Source organism: Phyllostomus hastatus, unplaced genomic scaffold, assembly GCF_019186645.2.
Source record: "Phyllostomus hastatus isolate PE091 unplaced genomic scaffold, TTU_PhHast_1.1 phas_contig_29, whole genome shotgun sequence".
NCBI lineage: Eukaryota > Metazoa > Chordata > Mammalia > Chiroptera > Phyllostomidae > Phyllostomus > Phyllostomus hastatus.
Window position 1 is genome coordinate 27,757,106 of NW_025333835.1, and position 24,323 is coordinate 27,781,428.

The window sequence follows — 24,323 nt, forward strand, 5'->3', positions numbered from 1 at the left end:
AAAACTATGAACATTAAAATGGCAATAAATCCACAACAATCAGCAACTGAATCTAGAAACAAACTAAACAAACATGTAGAACAGAAACAGATACATAGATATGGAGGGTTATCACTTGGGAGGGGGTGGGAGGAAAAGGGAGAAAATGTGCAGAGATTAAGAAGTACAAATTGTGTCCTGGCTGGTGTAGCTCAGTGGACTGAGTGTGGGCTGCAAACCAAAGAGTTGCCAGTTCAATTCCCAGTCAGGGCACATGCCTGGGTTGCAGGCCAGGTCCCTAGTGTGGGGGCCATGTGAGAGGCAATAACAAATGATGTTTCTCTTCCTCTCTTTCTCTTTCCCTTCCCCTCTCTAAAAATAAATACAAATATGTTATTAAAAAAAAGAAGTACAAATTGTTAAGTAGAAGATAGACGGGGGATGTTAATAACTTTAGGAAATGGAGAAGTCAAAAAACTTCTATGCACAACCCATGGACATGAATTAAGAGGAGGGACTGCTGGAGGAATTGGGGAGGTATTGGGTGGAGGGGGCAAAGAGGGAAAAACTGGGACAACTGTAATAGCATAATCAGTAAGATATACTAACAAAATAGAACTTTTGTGTTTCTAAACTGTCCTTTCTACTAAAAATGTTCTACCCACCTGAGCCCTGGACACGTCAGAACAGGCACCACAAATGAGCTCTCTGGGATCATAGTCATCCCCTTGTCCAGCCTCGGCATCACAGCGAGCTCACACCGAAGTATGCCTAGAGACAAAAGTATCGAGATTAGGGCAGGAAAAAAACTCTGCGATGGGAGACGCAGTCTGGGTGAGGTGGCAGTGAGATCAGGAGGGCTTAGGAAACACTGTTGTCTGGGAGGCGCTTCCTTGCACAGCCGAGCGGGTGCTCACACCGCTGCCTGTTGGGCAGATCAGGGTGAGAATTAAAGCTTCGGCTCTGCAGTTCTGGAATGGAGTCGTGCGCACTGGAGTTGTGCACACGGTAGGAGTTCAAACATTGTACCTGTCAGAGCAAAGTAACAAAAGATTGCACAGTCTTCCAAAAACGTATCAAAACAGGATATTAAGTAGTAAAGAGAAACTGCTTTTTCAGGGCAAAGTTGGAAGAGTTTTTCATCATTTTGAAAGAGGTAATAACATCTTCCTTTTCACTGCACTAAAAAATATCCTTAGAATTCCTCCAATTTTAATCTACAGAACAAAAAATATGCCTGAAGTAAATTTTAATACAGAATTATAATACTCAGGCTAATGGAAAAGAAAAAATCGATTTTAACCACACAAAAATTTTAAAAAAGCAAAGACAGATTTGGTAATTCTGTTCAGAATACTGCTCATATTTATGAAGCTATACTATATGCAAGAACTGATCAGTATCCATTATAGATTCTTGAGTAAAGGAAACTACTGTAACAAATGATTTAACTGAATTTGCTCTGGACACAAAATAAATGAGGTCAATTATAATTGGGACAATCTACATGCACATGTCCCATAGCCAAAAAAGCTATGTCCATAATTGAAGATAAACAAGATGAGTCAATATCATCTGTACTAGAAAAACAGGTCAAAAGACAGGCTCCATTGATTCAGAGGTTATTAAATGGTCATCTACTAGCTAAATTTGGCCTCAGAAATATTTCATTTGTTCTGGGGTCTATTCCAGCTGTTTTACTTTTCTAGATCCCCTGCTTGCCTTCCCGGACATCCTTGTGGTGGAACAATATTCATTTATGATGTTTAGTACATTAAACACACAGAAATAATGTTTTGTTATTTGGAACAATACAATTCACAAATACACAGTATTGGTCGTGTGTGTTTGTGTGTGTGTGTGTGTGTCTGCCCTTCTGGCTACCATCTATCTTTCCATTCATTATTAGTATTTTCTTTTTGCTATACTGGGAAACCATGCATCTTTCATTTATTAATTCCTTTGTTCACTTATTCATTTTCTAATTAACTTAGTGTCTAATCAGTACCAAGTACTGAAGACAGGGGAATTAAAAAACAGTCTTTGTCCTCATGGAACTTACCAAGTGGGGTCCAGAGACAAGTGAACCAGTAATCATGCTTCAGAATACTGAGTGCTACGGTGGACACATGCCAGACATCGACATCGTGTGGTGGTGGCGGGGAGGTGTGGGCATGTTACAGAGGAGGTGAAACCCGATCTGAACCCACAAGTATGACAGACTTGGCTCTGTGCGTGAGCATGTGTGCAGGGTGGGTGGCAGGTGAGAGTAAAATGCAGAGCAGGTAGAGAAGAGCATTTCATGAAGAGAAATCACCTATGCGATGGCATGGAAGTGTCAGGGTGTGAGTAGACATAGCCGAGCTTGGGGACTGCAAGTTGTTTGGTATTTTGTAGCAGAGGGTGCAAATGGCAGCATATTAGGGCATGAGATGAAGGGTGAACTGGGCCACAGGATTATGAGCAGAACAGTGACACACTCAGATTTGAGAAATACTAATCTATGAGTAGCACCGTAAGTATAAAGGATGGCATGGAACAGTTAGGAGCTCCACAGAAGGAGTTTAGTAAGAAGGCTGCTATAGGCAGACAGCTCTGGGGGAGGTTTGGGAGAGGGTGGGTGGAGGGATTGAGCCAAAAAAAAAAGAAAGAGAGAGAGAAAGAACTCATGGACATGAAAAAAGAAAAAAACGAGGAAAAAAAAAAGAAGGCTGTCATAATTACCAAAGAAAATCATTAGGGTTGCTGAAGATGTCATAGGAGGGGGAAAAAAAACCCCCAAAACTTAAGAGAGATTTAAAGGCAGAATTGCAAGGACTTTGGAAATTAACACTGGAGATTGACAGCGAGTCAAAGTTGAATGGAATACTGCACATATGAACTCTGAAGTATCTGTGAGATATCCAAATGTCTGAAAGGCTACTGAATATTTGTATCTAAATCTCAAAAATTTTGGAAGGTCATAATATTACAGGTGGTCAGCAAAGGCAAGGGTGCACAGGAGGTCACCAAAGATAAGGAGGTACCATTAGGCAAGGATGGCGAGCTGGGAAATATGAAAGTGGCAGGTGAACAAAAGGGAACCCTGGGAGGGAGTTAAAGACAAAGGACTAGAGAGGGAGGAGAATAGTAAAGTGTTTTGCTGGAAGGCAAGGAAATAAGGATTTAAGGAGGAAATGCTCAAAAGAGTCAAAGTAAGAGAAGTTTATTCGAGAACCAACTGGGTTTGGCAAACAGGAGGTTATTACTGATGGGAAGCAGCTTGTGTACCGCAATCCATCATGTTTTGGAAATAGTCTGCATAGGTTAAAAAATATCTCAAAACAAATTAAGTAAATAGATGCAACTTGAAACATAGTACCAAGTTTCTCATTTTAAACTTCAGATTTAAGATGTAAGAATAATTGAATATCAGTATACAATTCAACTTCTTAATCACATAGACAATCTCTAGTTCTTAAAAATTCTTAGTATAATTTTATAGCATACCTTTCTGCATTTGTAGCAAACATAATATGCATATCTATTCATGGCATAGCCAGCTGGGTCATTATAAAATCTCACTCCAGGAGTTGTGATGGCTTCACTCTTATGCAGACCTTCATATTCCAATCGCATTAAGGCTTTTCTTCTGACATCCTCATAGAGTTCTTTTATTGGATCAAGCAGGTCTTTTAATACTATATGATTGATTTTGTTCTGAAATTCAAAGAATAAACATCCTTTCAGAGGATCACTTATTAACTAAACAATGTGCACCAAAGTGCCAAGCACTGTGCTAGGAGATACCTAAAACTTTTCTAAATAAAATGCCATTTAAAAGTAATCTTGCAAAGTCCTCACAAGCCCATATTTTCCCAAGAGCAGGGAAAATGGAGGAAGTGAGGCACAGAATGTGAAAGTTCCATTTTATTAGCTTCACATTCCTGAGTGTGGGGCGCATCTGCTGCTGCCTGGGCCGTGCTGGGGGGGAAAGGTCACCTTGCCACCACAAAGAAGACACTCCTGTGCGTGCAGTGGCTCCTCGAAGCTAGGGTAGAATATCAGGTGACAGGAATAGGCAGGTAGTATTTTATGTACCACTTTCAAGTGTCATTTCTTAATGTGACCTTTTATTGGTGGCACCATATGAGTTGGGAAAGCAAATACTCCAATCTTTTTGATTATTTCTCAGTTTAACTAAGCAATGATTATGTTGTCTTTCCATATCATACCCTATATACCAACCTGCAAATCTGAAGAAAATAGGGAGAACTAAATAGAAAAAAAAAGAAGATTAGAGAAGGCATTGCTAATCACATTCTTAAACAAAGGTTTTCTAAATAATTATTATTAGCTTGACAAAACAACTTGCTACTTTGCTTATTACTATCTTGGTAGAGATGTTTGTCAAAAATCTTATTTTATCTGAGCTCTAAAAGAATCTGTCTTAATGGCACCGAAAGTTCGGGTTTCACTCTTTAATGCAGGTATCAGTACCTACAAGTGCCAGAGGCTCGTTCTTTCTGGCAGTCACTCACTGTCATGTCACGTAACCCCAGCTCTCAGGGGACTTGAAAGCTGTGACACATGCCCTTCAATGCTTGGTGATGTCTAAATGAGTTATATAATACATTATGTCTAATTTAACAAGCTTTCAATTGATAATTACTATTTTGAGATGCATTATACTAGATCTGTAATATTCCCAGGTAGCACCCAATAAGGACAGCAGAATCTGATGGGGGATAGAAGTTAAAAAGTAAACTGAAAGGACACTGAGAGATACTGACACATATTTATTCTGAAAGGTGAAAGACGAAGATAAAGATGAAAGCAGATTGAAGGTAGATAATTTCTGTTCCTTTCCATACCTTGCAGATGGGACAAGATATAAATCCAAACGTTATCCTTGGACCAAGCCATCTGTTTTCCAAAACTCGCCGACAGCACTGTAAGTGGAACACGTGACTACAGTCCAGCTTAAAGAAAGAAGAGAGAAGGATATAAGCACATGCAGTAACGATAACACCTACAACTGGCAGATTATTCAATGTATGTTGCTACTGAAAGCAGGTAAGAGAAAAATCAAGAAATTTAGTTCAATAAAAATTTTAGCACTTTTCCACTATTTAGAAGACATTAAGTAGATCTCCAGCTTCTCCCAGTTTTTTTTAGCATACATATATCAATGCCATCTTATAGCAAGTAAGCTGGGTTAGGAAAAGTACAAAATTACTCAATTCTATACCTTATAAAAACAAGAGGAAACTACTAACTTAAAGATTTAAGATATATAAGAGAATATTACCTTGGAATCACAAGAACTAGAATTATAAAAAAGCGATGAGTGAAAGTAAAAAAGACTATATTTAGCAAACAACTTATGTATTATTATTATAGATATATTTATTATATATAGAGGCATACATCACTGCATCATTATGAATAGATCAGTTGCATAATGTATTAAATGCCACTCTGGGTTTTGAAAATTAAGAAGAGAGAAGTTACTGGATTATCTACTTTTCATCCCTATGAACACTTTATACATCTATTACTTCCTCAGGCTCACACAAATTACACATTACAGCTAAACACACAAAATGTAAACAGAACCTAAGAGACAGAATTTTCTCTTTAATAAATTGGCAGGTATTAGTGGAACGTTGTCTACTGATGGTAACGGCCTAGCCGCATTCACTACATTAAAAGCTGGGACAACCTGGATGGCCGGTGCTGCCGAGAGCGCCTCAGTGAAGCATATCATGCACATGTCGTCCGCGTCCTGCTTCAGGGCGGTGGCGGTTTTATCGCAGCCGTGCAGACAGGGCAGACAGTGCTCTTCGTTCTTCACACCTCCGCACGGATGGCCACAAGGGTGTGTCTTACTACAGGCTATCTTAGCGTATTCCTAGTAAAGATGAATTACAATGGCACACAAAATATCAAAGAAGCACATATCCTGGTAATTATATACATTATACTCATTTTCCAAGATACTTCCCACAGTAATTACATATTAGGGATAAGTTACAATAAAGTAATTTTTATTGTTTGAATGTAAATTAGGGTTATTAACAAAGTCAGTTTTTCTTTTAATGTGATTAAAAAAATTTCACTGCACATAAAGGGTATACTGATAAAACGTGAATTAGAAGTTTAATCTGCCCTGGCTGGCATAGCTCAGTGGATTGAGCATGGGCTGCAAACCAAAGTGTCGCAGGTTCGATTCCCAGTCAGGGTACATGCCTGGGTTGCAGGCCATGACCCCCAGCAATCGCACATTGATGTTTCTCTCTCTATCTCCCTCCCTTCACTCTCTAAAAATAAATAAATAAAATTTTTAAAAAAAGAAGTTTAATCTGTTATCATGCATAGCCATAAAGCAAAAAGTACTGATATACAATCTCCCAATCACTACCCACCTCCCTTGCCAAAATGGGGATTAAAAAAAAATACAGATATCTTTCACTATTTGGGTACTATCCAAATTCTTGTTAACTAATTTGAGGAATCATAAATGTTTGAGCCCTGACCAGCATAGCTCAGTAGGTTTGGCACTGTTTTTCAGGGTAAAAGGTCACCAGTTCCACTCCTGGTCAGGGCACATGCCTGGCTTATGGGCCAGGTCCCAGGTTGGGGGCTTGCAAGGGGCAACCGATCAATGTTTCTCTCACACATCAATGTTTCTGATGTTTTCTTCCTCTCTTTCTCCCTCCCTCCCTCTGCCCCGTAAAAAATAAATAAATATAATCTTAAAAATTTTTGAATAACATGGAATGTATACAGATGTTTAAGACTAAAGAACTTTTGGATACTGGAAGTTAATCTTAGGAAAATAAGTGAACAAAATATGTATAATAGGCAAGGAAAATACAATCCATAGATTTTTAACCATTTCTAGCACAAAAGTAAAGGTTAGATATATATGCTGAATACAGTTGGGAAACACACAAAAAATACCTGGTTTGGGTTTGACTGCTTTGTCTGATCCATTCTCCAGCTCTGACAAAGCACTTAACTCTGGACATGGCTAATACCCTAACTTACACAACTGGAGTGGTGCTGAACTCAAACTCTTCCTTTTAGGAAGGGAAAGGTGTCATGTGGGAGTGCGTACCGCCCTTACTGGGACACTCACCTGGCAATCTGCATCAGAACAAACACTGCCAACAGCAGATAACTCTGTTCCACTTCTGGAACCACAGAAGCGGCATGCTTCTGAGCTACTTGTGGTGGGTTTGCCTAGGTCCAAGCAAAAAAAAAAAAAAATCCTCCTTAAGAATGTTTTCTACATATTTTAATATAAATAATTTTTAAAAAACCAATCAAACCAAGCTTGCATCAGATGCCATCACTGGGAAATCAGCCTGGCAGTTTTACAGGTGAAGGATTGTAAACTGCCCTAATTACAAAGTGAATACACACACAAAAAAAGGGATCAGAAACTGAAGAGCTATATCTAAAGCCAAATGAATTGTCAACTGATATATTTATACTTTTTTCAGTAAAAAGAATTAGACTGAACCTCTAGTCAAGAGAGCAGGCTGAGCAGATATGGCAAGTCCCCCACTAAAAAAGCATAATACCAGACAAAATATAACAATAAAAATTAAATAAAAATACACAGAAGAAAGGAAAGTTTTAAGTGCCTTTTCACAATGGCAATAATTAAAATGCGCAGGAGAAAACTTCATCAGAGAATATAAAACTTGAAAACCAAAATTCCTACCCAAGGAAGTAGAGATCATAGAGCAATTTGAAAAAAATTTAAAATCTGAAATAAAGATCAAATAGATCCACAAAAACAAGAACAGAACAACATGAGAAAGAACAGAAAAATTTGAAAAATCTGTATGAAGATCATTTTTAAATATAGATACAAAATTCTAAGTAGTAATGTATTGAACTTAAAAATTTTTTAAAAAGGATAGTTTATATTATGAATGCAATGATGGTTCAACATTAGAACATTTACTCACGTTACAGCATGGCCAGATTATAGGGAAAAAATCAGCTCTAAGAAAAAAAGACCATGCTCTTATAGCATGAAAAGTTACTCCTATATAAAGTTAAATTTATTCAGGTTTACACCTAATTCCAACATTAGAAATTTATGTCAGTCAAATGGCAGATGACAGAGGTACTGAAAATTGAGACTCTCTTAAGATTTAAGCTGGGACTATACCAGACTTACTTTATACATAAATATAAATGAAAAACCACATGGTTTGGAGACAAAATGACAGGCCCAAGGTTACATAACTAGTTAGTGCAAACCAGGTTTTTAGACTGATGCTCTAACACTCAACATTGTCTAGTAAATATAATATAGTAACCAATGATGTCATCATAATCATTTATCAGAATACATTCAAAATTATTCACATTAAATAACTGAATTAAACTAACATCTAGTTTAATGGTAACCAATAGGCATGGGTCAATCTTTTTTTAAAGAATAAAACTGTACACCATTTATTATAAGGATCAAACTAAGCAAATTACATTAGACTTCCTAACCCACTGATCAATACTGTAAATGTAACACGCCAAGAACTTGAAAACCTTTGGAACCCTTCCAAGCCAGGGTGGATATAATATTTTGCTATTGGTGGCTTAGATCCTCTACTCTTTTTTTAAAGATTTTTAAAATTGTTATACTATTACAATTGTCCCAATTTCCCCCCCTTTTCCCTCCTCTGCCCATCCTGCCCCCCCACTCCTATAGCCAATTCCTACCTGGTGGAAAAATGGGAAGGGACTAGTTAAAGAACATGTATGAATGACCCATGGACATGGACAACAGGTGGGCATGGTTCAATCTCCTTTAAGTCCTCTTTTACCTGTGTGCTCTCGGAATTCCACCATTGCTTTCATGGTTTTAGAATCTGCGAGTGCCATCAACCAAAACAATTTGGTTCTACCACAGCCTTCATGAAGGTCGACCTTTATAGCTTCTTCTTCTTCTTTGAAGACCTATTATATCATTTTAAAAACAGGAAAATATATTTAGCACCCTGAAAGAAGACTATAAAATTTAATTTATTCAATAATAACAGTCGCTTTTATTTAGGAAGCACTCTAGAAAGTTCCAGGCATTTCTAATATTCTCTTTAATCTTCACAATACTTCCATTTTAATAAATGTTTTAGAGAGATTGAACAACTTGTTTGATTTATTCAGTTGATAAGTGAGGCAGTGAGGTATTTGATCCCAAAGTCCATTTTTTCCTGTGACACCAAGTCTCCCTCCCACAGAATTTACTGAATATACTTTATGCCCTAGATAATGTTCTGTGTGTAAAGACAGAAATCTTCACCTGTCTCTGATGAGTTTTGGTTCGTCGATGAAGATGAAGGAATCTGTCACAGTCGGTACATAAATTCCCACATACGTTGCATAAAATGATCGCTGCAGTTTCACCATCATCATGGTTATCACACATAGGCTAAAACAGGACGTTTTCATAGCTCACATTAGATTAACGAGGAAGTCTCAATATTCACACAAATTGAATGTAATTTATCTTCAACAGTAAAAGACTATTATTCTGAAGTCTATTAAGAATTTGGAATCTGAACCTTAAAGAGAATGATGGCAAGTGGACCAAATAACAAAATTCCCTCCCCAATTCAATGATTAATAAAATAAACATGTATAATCTACTCTGCTTAATGACTTGAGAAAATTTCTGTACATTTCTCAAACATTGTGATGCTAAATGAATAAATTATTCATTTTTGAAACTTGAACAATTAATAAAAGGTCTTCCCTTACAGTGAATGCAAAGATACATATCAGACCTACTTTAGGTACATTTCTGAAGAAATAGTAATGTCATATCGCCTCTCTTACTGCTTTATTTCCTTCTTACCATAAGACTGATTAAAAAAATTTTAATGTGATGCAAACATGTCTCAAAGAAAAAGGGGAAATTCTTTTATATAATTAAAGCCCCTAGTACACTACAAAGAGGGACCCTTGTGAGGTGAACTTTGGCAGTGTGACACAATTTTTCAAGAGTGCAACTAAATATGCAGGTTTACTTACAGTGTTTTTCTCTATTTAAAGCTAAGCTAACACAGACTAGAAACAAGGTAATCTTACATAAATAATTTTGATCTCACCATTTGTTTTTGTTGTCCATCCTTTCCCATCCATCTTCCGGAGGAGAGACGATCCACATGGTCCTGATCCAGAACGCACAGGGAGGCTAGCGCGAGCCAGAGCTGTTGAAAGGGAAGGCTGTCACACCACTGAACGCCTAGGAAAGACTTGCACAGCGTGGACTGTCTGGCACACGATCACAGTTCAATAAATGTCAGCTGGATTTGAAAATAGGTACATAGCCAGTGGTTCTCAAAGCTTCCTGATGTAGCACCAGGCAAACATACTCATGTGTCTATGCCATGTACAGAGTATGCACTCAAATATATACTGAATAAATGTTGCTCTGATGAACCAGTCTATTTTCTACCTGATGTATAAAATTATCCTTTATTGGTCTAATATGGAAACACTGTATCAACAAATAAATTTACATATTTAATATACCAATGCCTCTTGCAAATTTTTCCATCCAGTATCATCTCCCTGAGGCACTAAATTCTCAGGAAGGTGTTGGATTTCGCACAGTCGCACGAGTAGTTGGGTACGTACTAGATTCTTGTAGACAACAGTGACTCGCAAGCCTCTGCGTGCCCCTCATGGCCCAGCACTCTGCTTGGTGTGCTGTGTCAGAGCTAGGTAAATGTCTAACCAGTAAAGTAAGTGTCTAACAACTTCAGAAAAGTACCCTCAAAAACAGTTCAACACGTTCTGAGGCTCCCAGAGTAAGCTTCAGTTTTACATAGAATAATATATTTCTGTATTACTGAAAAAAACAATTTAAATTTCTTAGCTCTAAGAAGTGCATGTGAGTGTCACTGGGTATGAAGAGTATCGGGGAAAATAGGAAAAGAAAAAACAGAAAAAGAAAAATAAAGTATGCAAGAACAAAGGAGCGTGCAGAATGACAGAACAGAACACAAGCAGGCTGGGACAGGGATGCCACCAGAGTGACTGCGTGAGATGTCACACTCACTAGCGAAAGAACATTAACGCTTTTTTCTGCCCGAGGAAAATATAATGTATCTTCCTTTTCAGACTTCTGAGAATTAACATAAGTAATATTCACCAGTGTTTACTTATTCCCAATGCTGTCACACCGCCCCACTTCTAGGAAATCTCAGATCTCCTCTGGAAGCACACGGAACATGAAATTTGGTAGGTTAAAAATTCCCACAGATGTGTCATCTGAAGAATGAAATCCCACTCTCTAAGAGATTCTGCCCCACTGTACCCCACCCCAGGCACAAACTTTTGCTTTTTAAAAAAGTAAGGCCTATAAATCCAGTAAATATGCTATAGGGATCTACCTTAGGACAACTGGGCCCTACCAAAAGGAGTAGGGAGTGCCTTGTTTTTGAAGGACCTCAGTCTATCATAGCACAATGCTGACACCAAACTTACTGTGTAAGCCACAGTAAATTCACCATTGGAAAGAAAATATGCTGACATAGGAGGAAATTTAGCCTTTTCTAACCAGTATACTCTAAGCTTCCTAAATGACAACGAAAACAACTGATAAAGAATACATAACAGGGAATATTAATAATGACTCTTCATTCATAATTTTAAAAAGCCCTTCATGCTTTTTAAATAAATATAATATTTGGTAAAAAAAAAGGTGAGTTAAGCTGACCTACTGATTCAAATTTGTTCAACATATTACTGAAAAAGACCATGCTACGATATAGACCAAACGAAAAAATCCTACCCTCGTTGTTGCAATACATCTCACTGGAGATCTGAATTCTTCCTCCATCTTGGTCAAGGCAATGATGGTTTCTGCAATGGCATTTTTGGTCACACGGGACCATGCTTCTGATAGATGACCCTATTGAATAGAAAATAATTTAATAAGCAACTAGAAATGTATAATCATAGTAGTAAATTCTATTCTCTGTCATAACATCTCTCCCATAAAGGGAGATTTGTTAGTGGAATTCTAATCAAGAGGCATAGTTTTGAAATAAAAATTTTTCACTGCCCTATGAAAAATTCAACTTCTAATCACTATTTTGATGATGCAAAAGAAAAGTAAATAAATTATACTCTCAATACTCTCTAGAGTTCAAGGCAATTTCCTTTTACATTTTAAAAAATTTCTTCAGTATATTTTATTGATTATGCTATTACAGTTGTCCCACTTCTTTCTCCCCTTTATCCTCCCTCTGCCCTGCATCACCCCTCCCTCCCTCCAGCATTCCCCACCTTAGTTCATGTCTAGGGGTCATACATATAAGTTCTTTGGCTTCTCCATTTCCTATAGTATTCCTAACCTTCCCCTATGTATTTTGTACCTACCAATTATGCTTCGTATTTCCTGTAACTTTTCCCCCATTCTCCCTCCCCGCCCTCTCAGCTGGTAATCCCCCATGTGATCTCCATTTCTGTGATTCTGTTCCTGTTCTAGCTGTTTGTTTGCTTAGTTTGTTTTTGTTTTGTTTTCTAGGTTCAGTTGTTGATTATTGTGAGATTTTGTCATTTTACTGTTTATAGTTTTGATTTTCTTTTTCTTAGATAAGTCCCTTTAACATTTCATATAATAAGGGGTTGGTGATGAACTCCTTTAACTCTGCCTTATCTGGGAAGCACTTTATCTGCCCTTCCATTCTAAATGCTAGCTTTGCTGGCTAGAGTAATCTTGGATGTAGGTTCTTGCCTTTCATGACTTTGAATACCTCTTTCTAGCCTTTTTTTTTTTAAGCTTTCTTTTTTTTCTTCCAAAGGTTTTTATTTTTTAAAAGTATTTTATTGATTATGCTATTACAGCTGTCCCATTACTTCCCTCCATCCCCCTCCACCCTGCACACCCTCTCCCACCCACATTCCCCCCCTTTAGTTCATGTCCATGAGTCATAAGTTCTTTAGCTTCTACATTTCCCATACTATTCTTGCCCTCCCCCTGTCTATTTTCTATCTACCATCTATGCTACTTATTCTCTGTACCTTTTCCCCCTCTCTCCTCCTCCCACTCCCCTATTGCTAACCCTCCATGTGTTCTCCATTTCTGTGGTTCTGTTCCTGTTCTAGTTCTTTGCTTAGTTCGTTTTTGTTTTAGGTGTGGTTGTTAATAATTGTGAGTTTGCTGTCATTTTACTATACATGTTTTTTATCTTCTTTTCCTTAGATAAGTCTCTCTAACATTTCATATAATAAGGGCTTGGTGATGATGAACTCCTTTAACTTGACTTCATCTGGGAAGGATTTTATCTGCCCTTCCATTCTAAATGAAAGCTTTGCTGGATAGAGCAATCTTGGATGTAGGTCCTTGTCTTTCATGACTTGAAATACTTTTTTCCAGTCCCTTCTTGCCTGTAAGGTTTCTTTTGAGAAATCAGCGGACAGTCTGATGGGAACTCCTTTGTAGGTAACTGTCCCCTTTTCTGTTGCTGCTTTAAAGATTCTCTCTGTCTTTAACCTTTGGCATTTTAATTATGATGTGTCTATGAACAGTGGGCCTCTTTATAGTCATCTTGTTTGGGACCTTCTGTAATTCCTTGTCTTGCATGTCTGTTTCCTTCAACAAATTAGGGAAGATTTCTTTCATTATTTTTTCAAATAAGTTTTCAATTTCATGCTCTTTCCTTTCTCCTTTTGACATCCCTACAATTTGGATGTTGGAACGTTTAAAGTTGTCCCAGAGGTTCCTAAGCCTCTCCTCATATTTTTTTTATTTCTTTTTTCTTCATTTTGTTCTGATTAAATGTTTGTTTCTTCCTTTTGTTCCAAATTCTTGATTTCAGTCCTGGTTTCCTTCCCTTCACTGTTGGTTCCCTGTATATTTTCCTTTTTTCCACTTTGCATAGCCTTCACTTCTTCCACTGTTTTATGTCCATGCTCAATCATTTCTGTGAGCATCCTGATTACCTGTGTTTTGAACTCTGCATCTGACAGGTTGGCTACTCTTTGTCACTTAGTTTTTTTCTGGAGTTTTGATCTGTTCTTTCATTTGGGCCATATTTCTTTGTTTCAGTGTACTTGTTATATTGTAAGGGGTGGGGCCTTAGGTATTCACCTGGGTGGGGCGACCCACTTTGCTATGTTGTGGCACTGTATGTGGGGGAGGGGTCAGAGAGAAAACAATGCTGCTTGCTCAGCTCTCGCCCCACTGTTACTTCTCCCACTACCCATAAGAGACTTGGGCCCTTCTAGTGTTGATTCCCCAGGGGGTGTGGGTGTATACATTCTAGGACCCCCTGGGTCCCTCCAATGGACTCTCCTGTAAGCCTGGGAGTTTTTCCCCCTGCCGCAACCCCCAGAAGATTTTACAGCCAGAGGTCTTGAGGCTTTATTTCCCCTCACTAGAACCCTTGGTTGAGAGGTCTGTCTCACTCCCCAGTTGTTCCTCCTGGTTTATCCACACACAAATGTGGGACAACTTGGTCTGCCAGACGCCGCCTTGTCACATGTCCTCTCCGTCCCAGCTGTCCTTTTCTGCCCTCTACCAGTCTGGATAATTGTTTTCTCTTTAACTCCTTAGTAGTTGAACTTCCATACAGTTCGATTTTCTGGCAGTTCTGGGTGTTTTTTGTTTTTAAATTTGTTGTTGTCCTTCTTTTGGTTGTGTGAGGAAACAAAGCTTCTTCTTCCTACACCTCCATTTTGGCTGGAAGTCCTTTTACGTTTTGATAAAAAACATAAGTACTAAAGTTCCTAAGCTTGAGAAATTTCAATTATGAAACCTTTTTACTTAACATGAAATTTATACAGCTAAGCTAATTGCTTCAGGTGAGTATTACTGGAGCCCAAGAACATAAATGGGTTCAAATTTCAACTTCCTTCATTTTCTAACTTGATTTTTACCAATTACTATCACTTTTTAAGTACTACAGAATTTAGGTGTTGCTAAACAGTTTTCTTAAATATTTCCATCCAGTGAACATACTGAAAAAGCCTACTTGAGAACTGAAAAAATTCTCCATTTCTCTGACTGAGGAAATGTCCACACTGTTGGGGAAAGCGAAAGGACTTTCTATTTCTCCAGAGTATCTTCTCTCATCTCATATCTACATTCTATCAGTCTTTTAAGGGGCAGTTCAAATTCCCCCTCCTTCAAAATGGCCCACCATCTGTTTTACCTCTCAGAAACCTATGACTCACAATATCGTGTCCTCCTCAGGCTGAACTCCTGGAGATAATGGAACGTCAGAAAAGTAACAGTACAGAGTACCCAGTGAAAGCAAGGCACTCTGATAAGTAATTCTCTTTCCTCCACACTCCCAGATCTTCCCACCAAGCTAACATCCAAAGACAGTGTGTAAGACATTAATAAGGAAGAGTAAAAATTTTATAAACCTTGAGAACTGAAAAGGAGAAACGGCCACTTTGGGGAGCCCCTTTTTCCTTTCAGACTCAGGCTATTTTTTTAGAGTTCAAATATATATAAAATATCATCATTTAAGTTTTAAAGTTTTGGAAGACTTATGTTACAATTCCCAAGTAAATGAGCTTGGAGGCTTGCAATGAACATAATTTACATGAACGACAAATTTATAACCAACCAAAAAGATAAACGGTGTAATAGTTATCCTATTAAAAAGGACCTTTAAGTTAACCAAAATAACACTAATGTACTTCTCCTATAATTCAGTAGAATAAGCTCCTTGTTTTGTTAATAGGGTTTCTACTGCGTTTCACTGACACAATGCTCAGCGGGGTGCAAACTTACTGCCGCCATGTCCTTAATAAGTTTAATGATGATCTCTGAGATCTGGGTGGGAGTTGAGCCCTTCATCCACCAATGACTTTCACCTCGTCGAATGTAACTGCAAAGAAAAGTCAGCGAGTGCACAATCAGTGATAGTCAAAAATGAGTAAGATGAAAACTTTTATTTCAACATGCAGCACTCTAATCCTTTAAATGTTCCAATCAATTAAAGCACTTTTGAAAAAATCATCAACACATTACCATTATCTGTGTCTTCAATAGCAAGAGAGTAGCTATTCTGATATATGTTTCCTTTGAAATATTTCTGTTTATATATTATTTGTGTATGCATTTTCTAGAACAGGGCTATTTAACATATATCCATAGACCACAAACTGGTTGTCTACATACAGATAATAAAGAGCTCGCAACAGAAAATGTCAGCTACATCACTAAGCATACTACTGTTGAATTCAGCTAGCATTTTTCCTCAGGCAAGTCTATGGAGATAAAGGAAGCAATACATTGATTTACATTCTGATATTATTCTGATATTATTATCTGATATCATGGTTTAACTCTTTTACTAGCATGTCTCTAATGTATACATAATTCTGGTGTAAGACATAATTCTGGCATAAACATCCTTGCATACGTATCTGCGCACATGTACAAACACTTCTGATGCAAACAGTTATAGAAGCAGAATTGGTAGGTCAGAGGATATGCGTATTATGAATATATAGTGATATGCTAAGACATCCAAAAAGACTGTAGCCATTTATATTATGTATCATTTAAAAAATGCCTAGTTCTTCATAATGCTGACAATGCAAAGACGTTCTCTTACTGTTTTATCTACATTTCTCTGATTACCGGTAAAGTGTCTCTCATTTGCTTACTGGCATTTGTAGTTTTTCTTCCCTAAACTAACTTTTCTTGTTGTCTATCAGTTGTCTTTTTCTCACTGATTTGTAGTCATTCTTCTAATATTATGCCTAATAATTCACTGTCTACTATAGATGTTAAATATTTTTTCCAAGTCAGTTGCTTACATTTTAAAAGTATTATATATCGCTCTGGCTGCTGTGGCTCAGTGGATTGAGCGTGGGCCTGCGAACCAAAAAGGTTGCCGGTTCCATTCCCAGTCAGGGCACATGCCTGGGTTGCGGGCCAGGTCCCCAGTTGGGGACATGTGAGGGGCAACCACACATTGATGTTTCTCTCCCTCCCTTTCTCCTTCCCTTTCCTTCTCTATAAATAAATAAATAAATGAAATCTTTAAAAAACGAGATTGAAAAGTATTGTATATCAGTTAATTTTCATTTTAATGTAGTAAAATCGGTGAATCTTTTCTTCTCTGATTGGTTTTATGTTTCATTCATGGGAGTCTTTCCAAATTAAAGATTACAAAAATATTCTACTATTTGTCCTTGTAGAATTTTAAAGACATATACATAAAGCTTTAATTGATCTCAAGTTTATTTTTGTATATGGTGTGAGGTAAAGGACTATTTTTTTTTTACATGGGAAGTATTCCAAGGTCATCATTCAGCAGACACCTTTCCCTGCTAATCCAAAATAAAACTTTCATTATATACAGCATTCTTTTTAATATATTGGTCAGTCATTTGTAGCAAATAAGGTGGAACCTGACATCATGTCTCATTTCTCCAAACAGTAGGTCATTCTGTTCTATTTTAGTACGAAAACACCCCCAATAACCAACCTGGAATTGAAAATCATCGGAAGGGTGACTGTGGTAACCCCCTTGCCCACGGTGGTTCCTGCTGTTCCTGTGATGGTAGTCCCTTTGGCCTTCAGCTGTACTGTGAGCGCTTTGGCAATGCAGCCCAGAAACATGTCCAAGATGCCCAGCTTGTTCCAATCCCCTTTCTCCGTGGAGTGAATGATATCACTGATGTCTGCTGGGGGGAGGGATTTCACGCCTATGATGCTGGCCAGACGGCTGGGGGTCACTTCGGGCAAAACTCGTCTTAGTAAGGAGGTCACCTGTTAAAGAAAATAAAAGGAAAGAATTCTATTTAAAGGTTGGTCTCTTAAAGTTTCACATTTTATTTTTTTTAATGAACCTAGCTGCCATTTTATGAATTCAAAGCTTTGAGAAGGACAGAAATATGATTTAAGCACTATTTTTTTTAATTTCCCAAGTGGTAATTTTCACTTCATGGCAGCAAGAACATGTCTTTTACTTGGTTAGGATTGAGGGAAAATTATATTACAGTTTTCAAAGTATGAGACAATCAGTAGCCATAATACTCTTTATCACAACAGCACATTAATAAAATAAAGTATTATTTTGCTCTTCCATATCCTCATTACAATGAGTCAAAAATAAAAAGCAAAGAGTTAAAATACAATCCAAAACTTGAAACAGAATGAAACAAAACAAGAACCAATAATTAAGTTCCTATATGTTACTAGTTTAATTTTTAACAATGTTTCAAGCAACAAAATGAGCCAAAAGGTAAGTGGTATGACCAGTCACCTGTCTCTGGACTCGAGGCGATGCTGTGTGGAGCAGTGAGAAGAGATCCTGGAGCAGAGTGAGCTGCTGAGCCAGGTACTGCCGGCCCACGTTGGAGCCGCTCAACGCCAAGACCATAGAGAGCAGTTCAAAGCAGTAAGCATCAGAGGAGGCATCTTCATCATTGGGCTGAGAATTGGCATTTTCTTTGCTTGATATGGCATGTTCCCATTCTTCACGAACTCTGGTGGCTTCCATGCGAATGGCCTGAACTATGTGAGCACAAACCTATTTAAAAGGTGACACAGAAACATAAAGAAAATGTAAACCATATTTGTAAGTCTGATTTACTATTCCTAGTGTTTTTTAAAAAAGACAAGAATATTAGTTGATACTCAACTTAATACTTTTCTTCTCAGTTAATTCTACAATACGTCATATCATTCTCCTAATTCATCTTAAAAAACAATTAAGGAAAACTAGGGGAATCATAATTAAAAATCTGAATAGTTAAATCAACTACTATATAGAATCTACTTATATACAAGTTACTAAGGCCCTTGACTATAGTTAAAACATCAAACAAAAACAAATTACCATATTTTATCACCTCTAGGCAAATCTGCCCCCCACCCCACACTGTAATATTTCAATTGATAATGTGTTTTATAATTGATGGCATTCACAAATTAATTGACAGCAAATTTTCTTTTTTAGTGATATACAAAGTATCAGCACATTTTATGACTGGTAGCATCTAAGATTCAATGAAAAGCTGTCAAAAAGAATTAGCACAAATAAATTTGTCATCTACTTATAAAATTTAATGGTGATGAAAATTAAAATAAGGGGCTAACTTAAAATCAGTATTTTTTTGACATTTGAAGAACTAATTTTTATGTTATTTAGACTCTCCATTATATGAACAATGTATTGATACTTCCCAATCTCCTAAGTAAAAATATTAACACTGTTCAGTTAACACAATTAGTCAGCAAAATAAAAAGAAATCAACCAACAAACAAAAAACAGTGGGTAAAGGAACATAGGAAATACAAATGAAATCTAATATAGTTGGGCATTTGACACCAAAATTAAACAATCTACCTGATAATAAAAAATAATAAAGAACAGCAAGTAAGAAAGTTGGTACTCATATGAATCTCTGCAGCGATGCAGGTATGCCAGCATGCTGCCTTCTCTCTGGAGGAAGGCAGATAGGTTCTGCAGGACCCACACAACAGCACAAAGAGGTCTCCAGCCCTGGCCAGGTGGCTCAATGGGTTGGAATGCTGTCCAGTGCACCCAAAGGTGGTGGGGTGATTTCCGGTCAGGGCCCATGTTTCTCTCTCACACTGATGTCTGCCTGTCTGTCTGCCTGTCTGTCTGTCTGTCTCCCTACACCTCTGCCCCCCCTTTCTCTGTAAAATCAATAAAAGCATATCCTTGGGTGAAGATTAAAAGAAAAACCTCCATAAATTTTGGAAAACACTTTATACCTTAAAAACAAACAAAAATGGATGAAGACAATGAAAGGGCTATTAACCAACCTGTTTTTGCAAGTTAGTCAGTTTACTCCTGCTGAATATGATTCCAACCATATGTTCTTTCAGGTCAGCATCTGATGTCGCCTTTACATAGAAAAAGGAAAAAAAATTAAAGCAAGCTCTCTGAATAAAATTTGCACATTTTACATTTTCAGGTATCAAAAAATTAAACATGTGGGACTGCATCAAACTAAAAAGCTTCTTCACAGCAAAGAAAACCATCAATAAAATGAAAAAGCAACCTACTGAATAGGAAAAAATCATGTATCTGTTAAGGGTCAGTATCTAGAACCCATAAACTCAATAGCAGTAAAAAATCAAACAACTGATTAAAAATGAGTAGAAGATCTGAACAGACATTTTTCCAAAGAAGACATACAGAGAGAGGGCCAGCAGTACATTAAAACATGCTCTACATCACTAATCATCAGGGAAGTGCAAATCAAAACCACAATGAGACATCACCTCACACCCATTAGCATGGCTATTGTCAAAAAGACAAGAATAACAAGGGCTGGCAAGGATGTGCAGAAAAAGGAACCCTTGTGCACTATTGTTGGTGGGAATGTAAACTGGCTCATCCAGTATGGAAATCAATATAGAAAATCTTCAAAAAAATTAAAGGTAGAGCTACCATATGATCCAGCAATCTTACTTCTGGGTATTTATCAGACAAAAAAAATTGAAAACACTCATTCAAAACACACATGTACCTCTATATTCACCACATCATTATTCACAATAGCCAGGATAACAGATGCAACCTAAGTGTCCATCAGTGACTGAATGGATCTTTATTGTGAGATGCACACACATGCATGCGCACACACACACACACACACACGATGGAATATTATTCAGCCCTAAAAAGTGAAATCTCGCCATTTGCAACAACATAGATGGACTTCAAGGGCATTAGGCTAAGTTAAATAAGTTAGAGAAAGATAAATACCAAATGACTTCTCTTAAATGTATAATCTTTTTAAAAGATTATATATACACACACACATATGTACATATATATATATAAAACCAAGCTCACGATGAAAAGAGAAACTGACAGTCACCAAGGCAGAGGGTGGATGAAAAAAATGGGTGAACTACTTTTGTTTCTGAGTTTTTCTGTTTAAATAAATGGGAAATAAGTATTTTGAGAAATAATTATGTAGGTATTTTTAAAGCTGAATTTACTTTAAATTGAGGTGTATAATACACACTATGACAAAGGATACAGTTTGAAGAAACCACCAATGGCTAAGGTGACTATAAAAAGAACAAAATTTCTAAATTTAAGATATTCAGAGAAGTACGCTATCTTTTCATGAATTTCTTTAGTTAATTTGGGTCACTTTGATGGAATCTATTCCTAAATTGTGAACATTAATTAGTTCATATCCTATATTCAGTTTTTTGAAGATCAGTTCAGAAAAATGACATTTGGCTAAAAAGGGAAATGTCAAACCCTGGCTGGTGTGGCTCAGTGTATTGAGCACTGGCCTGCAAATCAAAGTGTCACCAGTTCGATTCCCAGCCAGGGCACATGCCTGGGATGTGGGTCAAGTCCCCAGTAGGGGGTATGCAAGTGGCAAACCACACACTGATGTTTCTCTCCTTCTCTTTCCTCTCCTCCCCTCTCTAAAAAATAAATAAAATCTTAAAAAAAAATAAAGCCACTTAAGAAAAAAGGAAAATGTCCAAAAAAACTATAAATTAAGCTACTCCAACACCAACAGTAACCAAAGAAACATACCATAAAAAGAAAAACAAAGGATGAAATTTTATAGTGCTTATTATGTGCAAGGCACTTTTCTAAGTGATAGGGTGATATACAAAGTCACACACACACACACACACATATGACTATACATACATATAGAATGACCAACTCAAAATAAAAAATACTGTTTACAGTAGCATCCAAAATATGAACTGTTTAGGAAACAATTTTATAAGACATGTACAAGATCTCTACATGACACTACAAAACATTCCTGACAGAAACTGAAGAAGATCTAAAGAAATGGAGAGCCTATATCATGTCTATGGATAGAAATGCTAAATATTATTAAGATACTGATTCTCCCTAAATTGACTTATCAATTTCGTGCAATTCCAATCAATATTCAAGAAGTTTGTTTTGGGGGAAGGGAAACTGACAAATGAGTCTAAGTTTGTATAGACATCCAAGGACCTAGAAAACCATACTGAAAGAGAACCAGGTTGGAATCTGATTCCATGATTTTTTATACGTCTGCAGTAATCCAGATAGTCTGATGTTGGTGTAAGATATACACACTTATGTATATATACCTTACACACACACACACACACACACACACACACACACACACACACACGTGTGTATAAATGAGATAGAAGAGAGTCCAGAAATACATCTATATATTTATGGTGAATTGATTACTGATAAAGAACAGTCTATTCAGTAAATGGTGGCTGGACATCTATCTATATGCAAAAAAAAATGAACCTCAATCCTTAGCCCCCCATTGTACAGAAAAATTAACTTAAAATGTGTTTAGCTCTAAACAAAATAACTAAAACTCTGTTTCTATAAGAAAACATGGCAAAAATCTTTGTGACCTTACATTTTAGGCAGGATACAAAAATCATGAGGCATTTAGAAAAAAACAGGTAAATTGGTCTTCATCGAAATTAAGAACTGCTCTCTGAAAGATAAGCCTCAGAGGAGGAGAAAATATTTGAACACATATATTTGGTAAAGGACCTATAACCTGAGTATTTTGAATATATAAAGAAATTTTATAATCCAATAATAACACAAATAATCCAATACAAAAATATAGGTGAAAGATTTAAACACACCCTACACTAAAGCAGCTGACAGGGACTAGGCATGAGATGAGGGGACTTGCAAAGGAGCATGATGAAAATTTTGGGAGCGATATGCTTAAAACTTGATTGTGGTGATGATTTTACTGCTGTACGAGGGGGGAACTCCCAAAAACCAGAATTATCTTCTGGAGGGCAGGCACCTTGTAGTACAGGCTTCGGCTGCTAGGTGATTGTTCTGGGAACCCATCTGTATCAGTGTACCAGTTGGCGTTGTTGTGAGAGGTTGTGTTAGGTTTCACTGAATTTTTTTTTTTTGAAGACTCTTTCAGTGCTTTTGCCCATTTTGTGATGGGTGATTTATGAGTGCATCTGCCCACACCATGCTGAGTGTTCAGCTGTTTTTGACCAAAAATGGCATGACCCCTGTGCCCTACCCTCCCTACTCAACCAATCTTGCCTCAAGTTACCTTTTTTTTGTTTCCCCAGAAAAAGTCCTTAAAAGGAAACACGTGGAACAGGTGAAACAAAAAACAGCAGAAGCACTAATAGGCATTAAAATTGATGAGTTCAAAAACTGTTCTGAACAGTGGAAAAAATGTTTCTATTGGTCTATTGTATCAAATGGAAATTACTTTGAATATGACTAAAGTTTAAACATGTAAGAATAAATACACAATTTTTTATAAATAAATTTCTTTTTTTGTGTGTCCCTCTTCCCCTTGTATATACATTGGTCAGAATGATGCAGTTTAAAAGGATGAAACTTTTTTTGTATGTAAACTTTACATAGAAAAAAATGACTTAAAAATGATTCTCTTAACAATTATGTTATATCATGGGCATTCAACTCCTGGCATAATCTTTCCTATTCAACTATAACACCTCAATATACACTCTGCTACTAGTAGGCCTCTCCAATGAGCTCTTGGACCCATCTTCTCTATTGATTTAACTTTCATCCATTCTCTTTCAGGTCTAACTCATTTCTAATACCCACACCCCCTGCAGGAAGCCTTCTTTGATCACTCCAGGGCACAATAATCTATTTCAATGTACTTCAAAATACATCACATGTGCAAGTTTTTGCACATTTAATAGTATCCTTGTTGACTTATTGGGGGGGGCAAAAAGGCTTAAAATCTAAGGACAGAAAACAAGCTTTTTGAGGCCTTGGCACCAATTCTCAAGGTTTTTAAGCGAAGAATTGCTGTTTGCTAAAATTCAGTTGGTTTACTGGGTAGTTACATAGTCTTACAGTCTTTCAAATGATATCTGCAAAAAGTGCTGAAAGAAATTACCAGAGTTTATGAAATCTTTTTCTTACAGACCCCAAACAGAAAAATGTGGATGATTTAGATACTATTGCATCAGAAGGCACAGTGCTACGCTAGGTAAATCCTTGAAATTATCTTTCAAAGGGCTGCCAAGGTGATTATGTGTAACATCTAAAGATACAAGAATAATTGAGATGTCAGAGTTGACTTCTCTTTTTGGAAATGATAAGGTCTTCCTCTTAGGTACAGTGCTTTAGTTTAGACCAAATTAAGTAAAGCAGCTGCATTTTAGGAGAAATTTGAAGAACAGTGTAAGAATAGGTTATTCCAGTAAAACTTTACTGAACACATGGGTATTTATACCATGGTGGATATAAAGACAAACCAGACATGTACTTGGTCTTTGAGAAACTGTGATTCAGTAGAATAAGTGGTAAAAGATATACACAAATAAATATATCAAGAGAGAAACCAAGAGATAC

General features: G+C 37.1%; 1 protein-coding gene across 1 annotated transcript in view; it reads right to left on the minus strand.

Moving 5' to 3' along the window:
• The window catches only part of MYCBP2 (MYC binding protein 2), a 267,325-nt gene that overhangs the window by 7,544 nt on the left and 235,458 nt on the right, over positions 1-24,323 (minus strand). Inside the window, 14 exon segments of the mRNA XM_045839168.1 lie at positions 645-735; positions 737-750; positions 3,469-3,678; positions 4,833-4,940; positions 5,684-5,872; positions 7,103-7,206; positions 8,808-8,940; positions 9,284-9,412; positions 10,092-10,193; positions 11,783-11,902; positions 15,740-15,836; positions 17,448-17,731; positions 18,228-18,494; positions 19,757-19,837. Coding sequence (XP_045695124.1) covers positions 645-735; positions 737-750; positions 3,469-3,678; positions 4,833-4,940; positions 5,684-5,872; positions 7,103-7,206; positions 8,808-8,940; positions 9,284-9,412; positions 10,092-10,193; positions 11,783-11,902; positions 15,740-15,836; positions 17,448-17,731; positions 18,228-18,494; positions 19,757-19,837 — 1,929 coding nt within the window.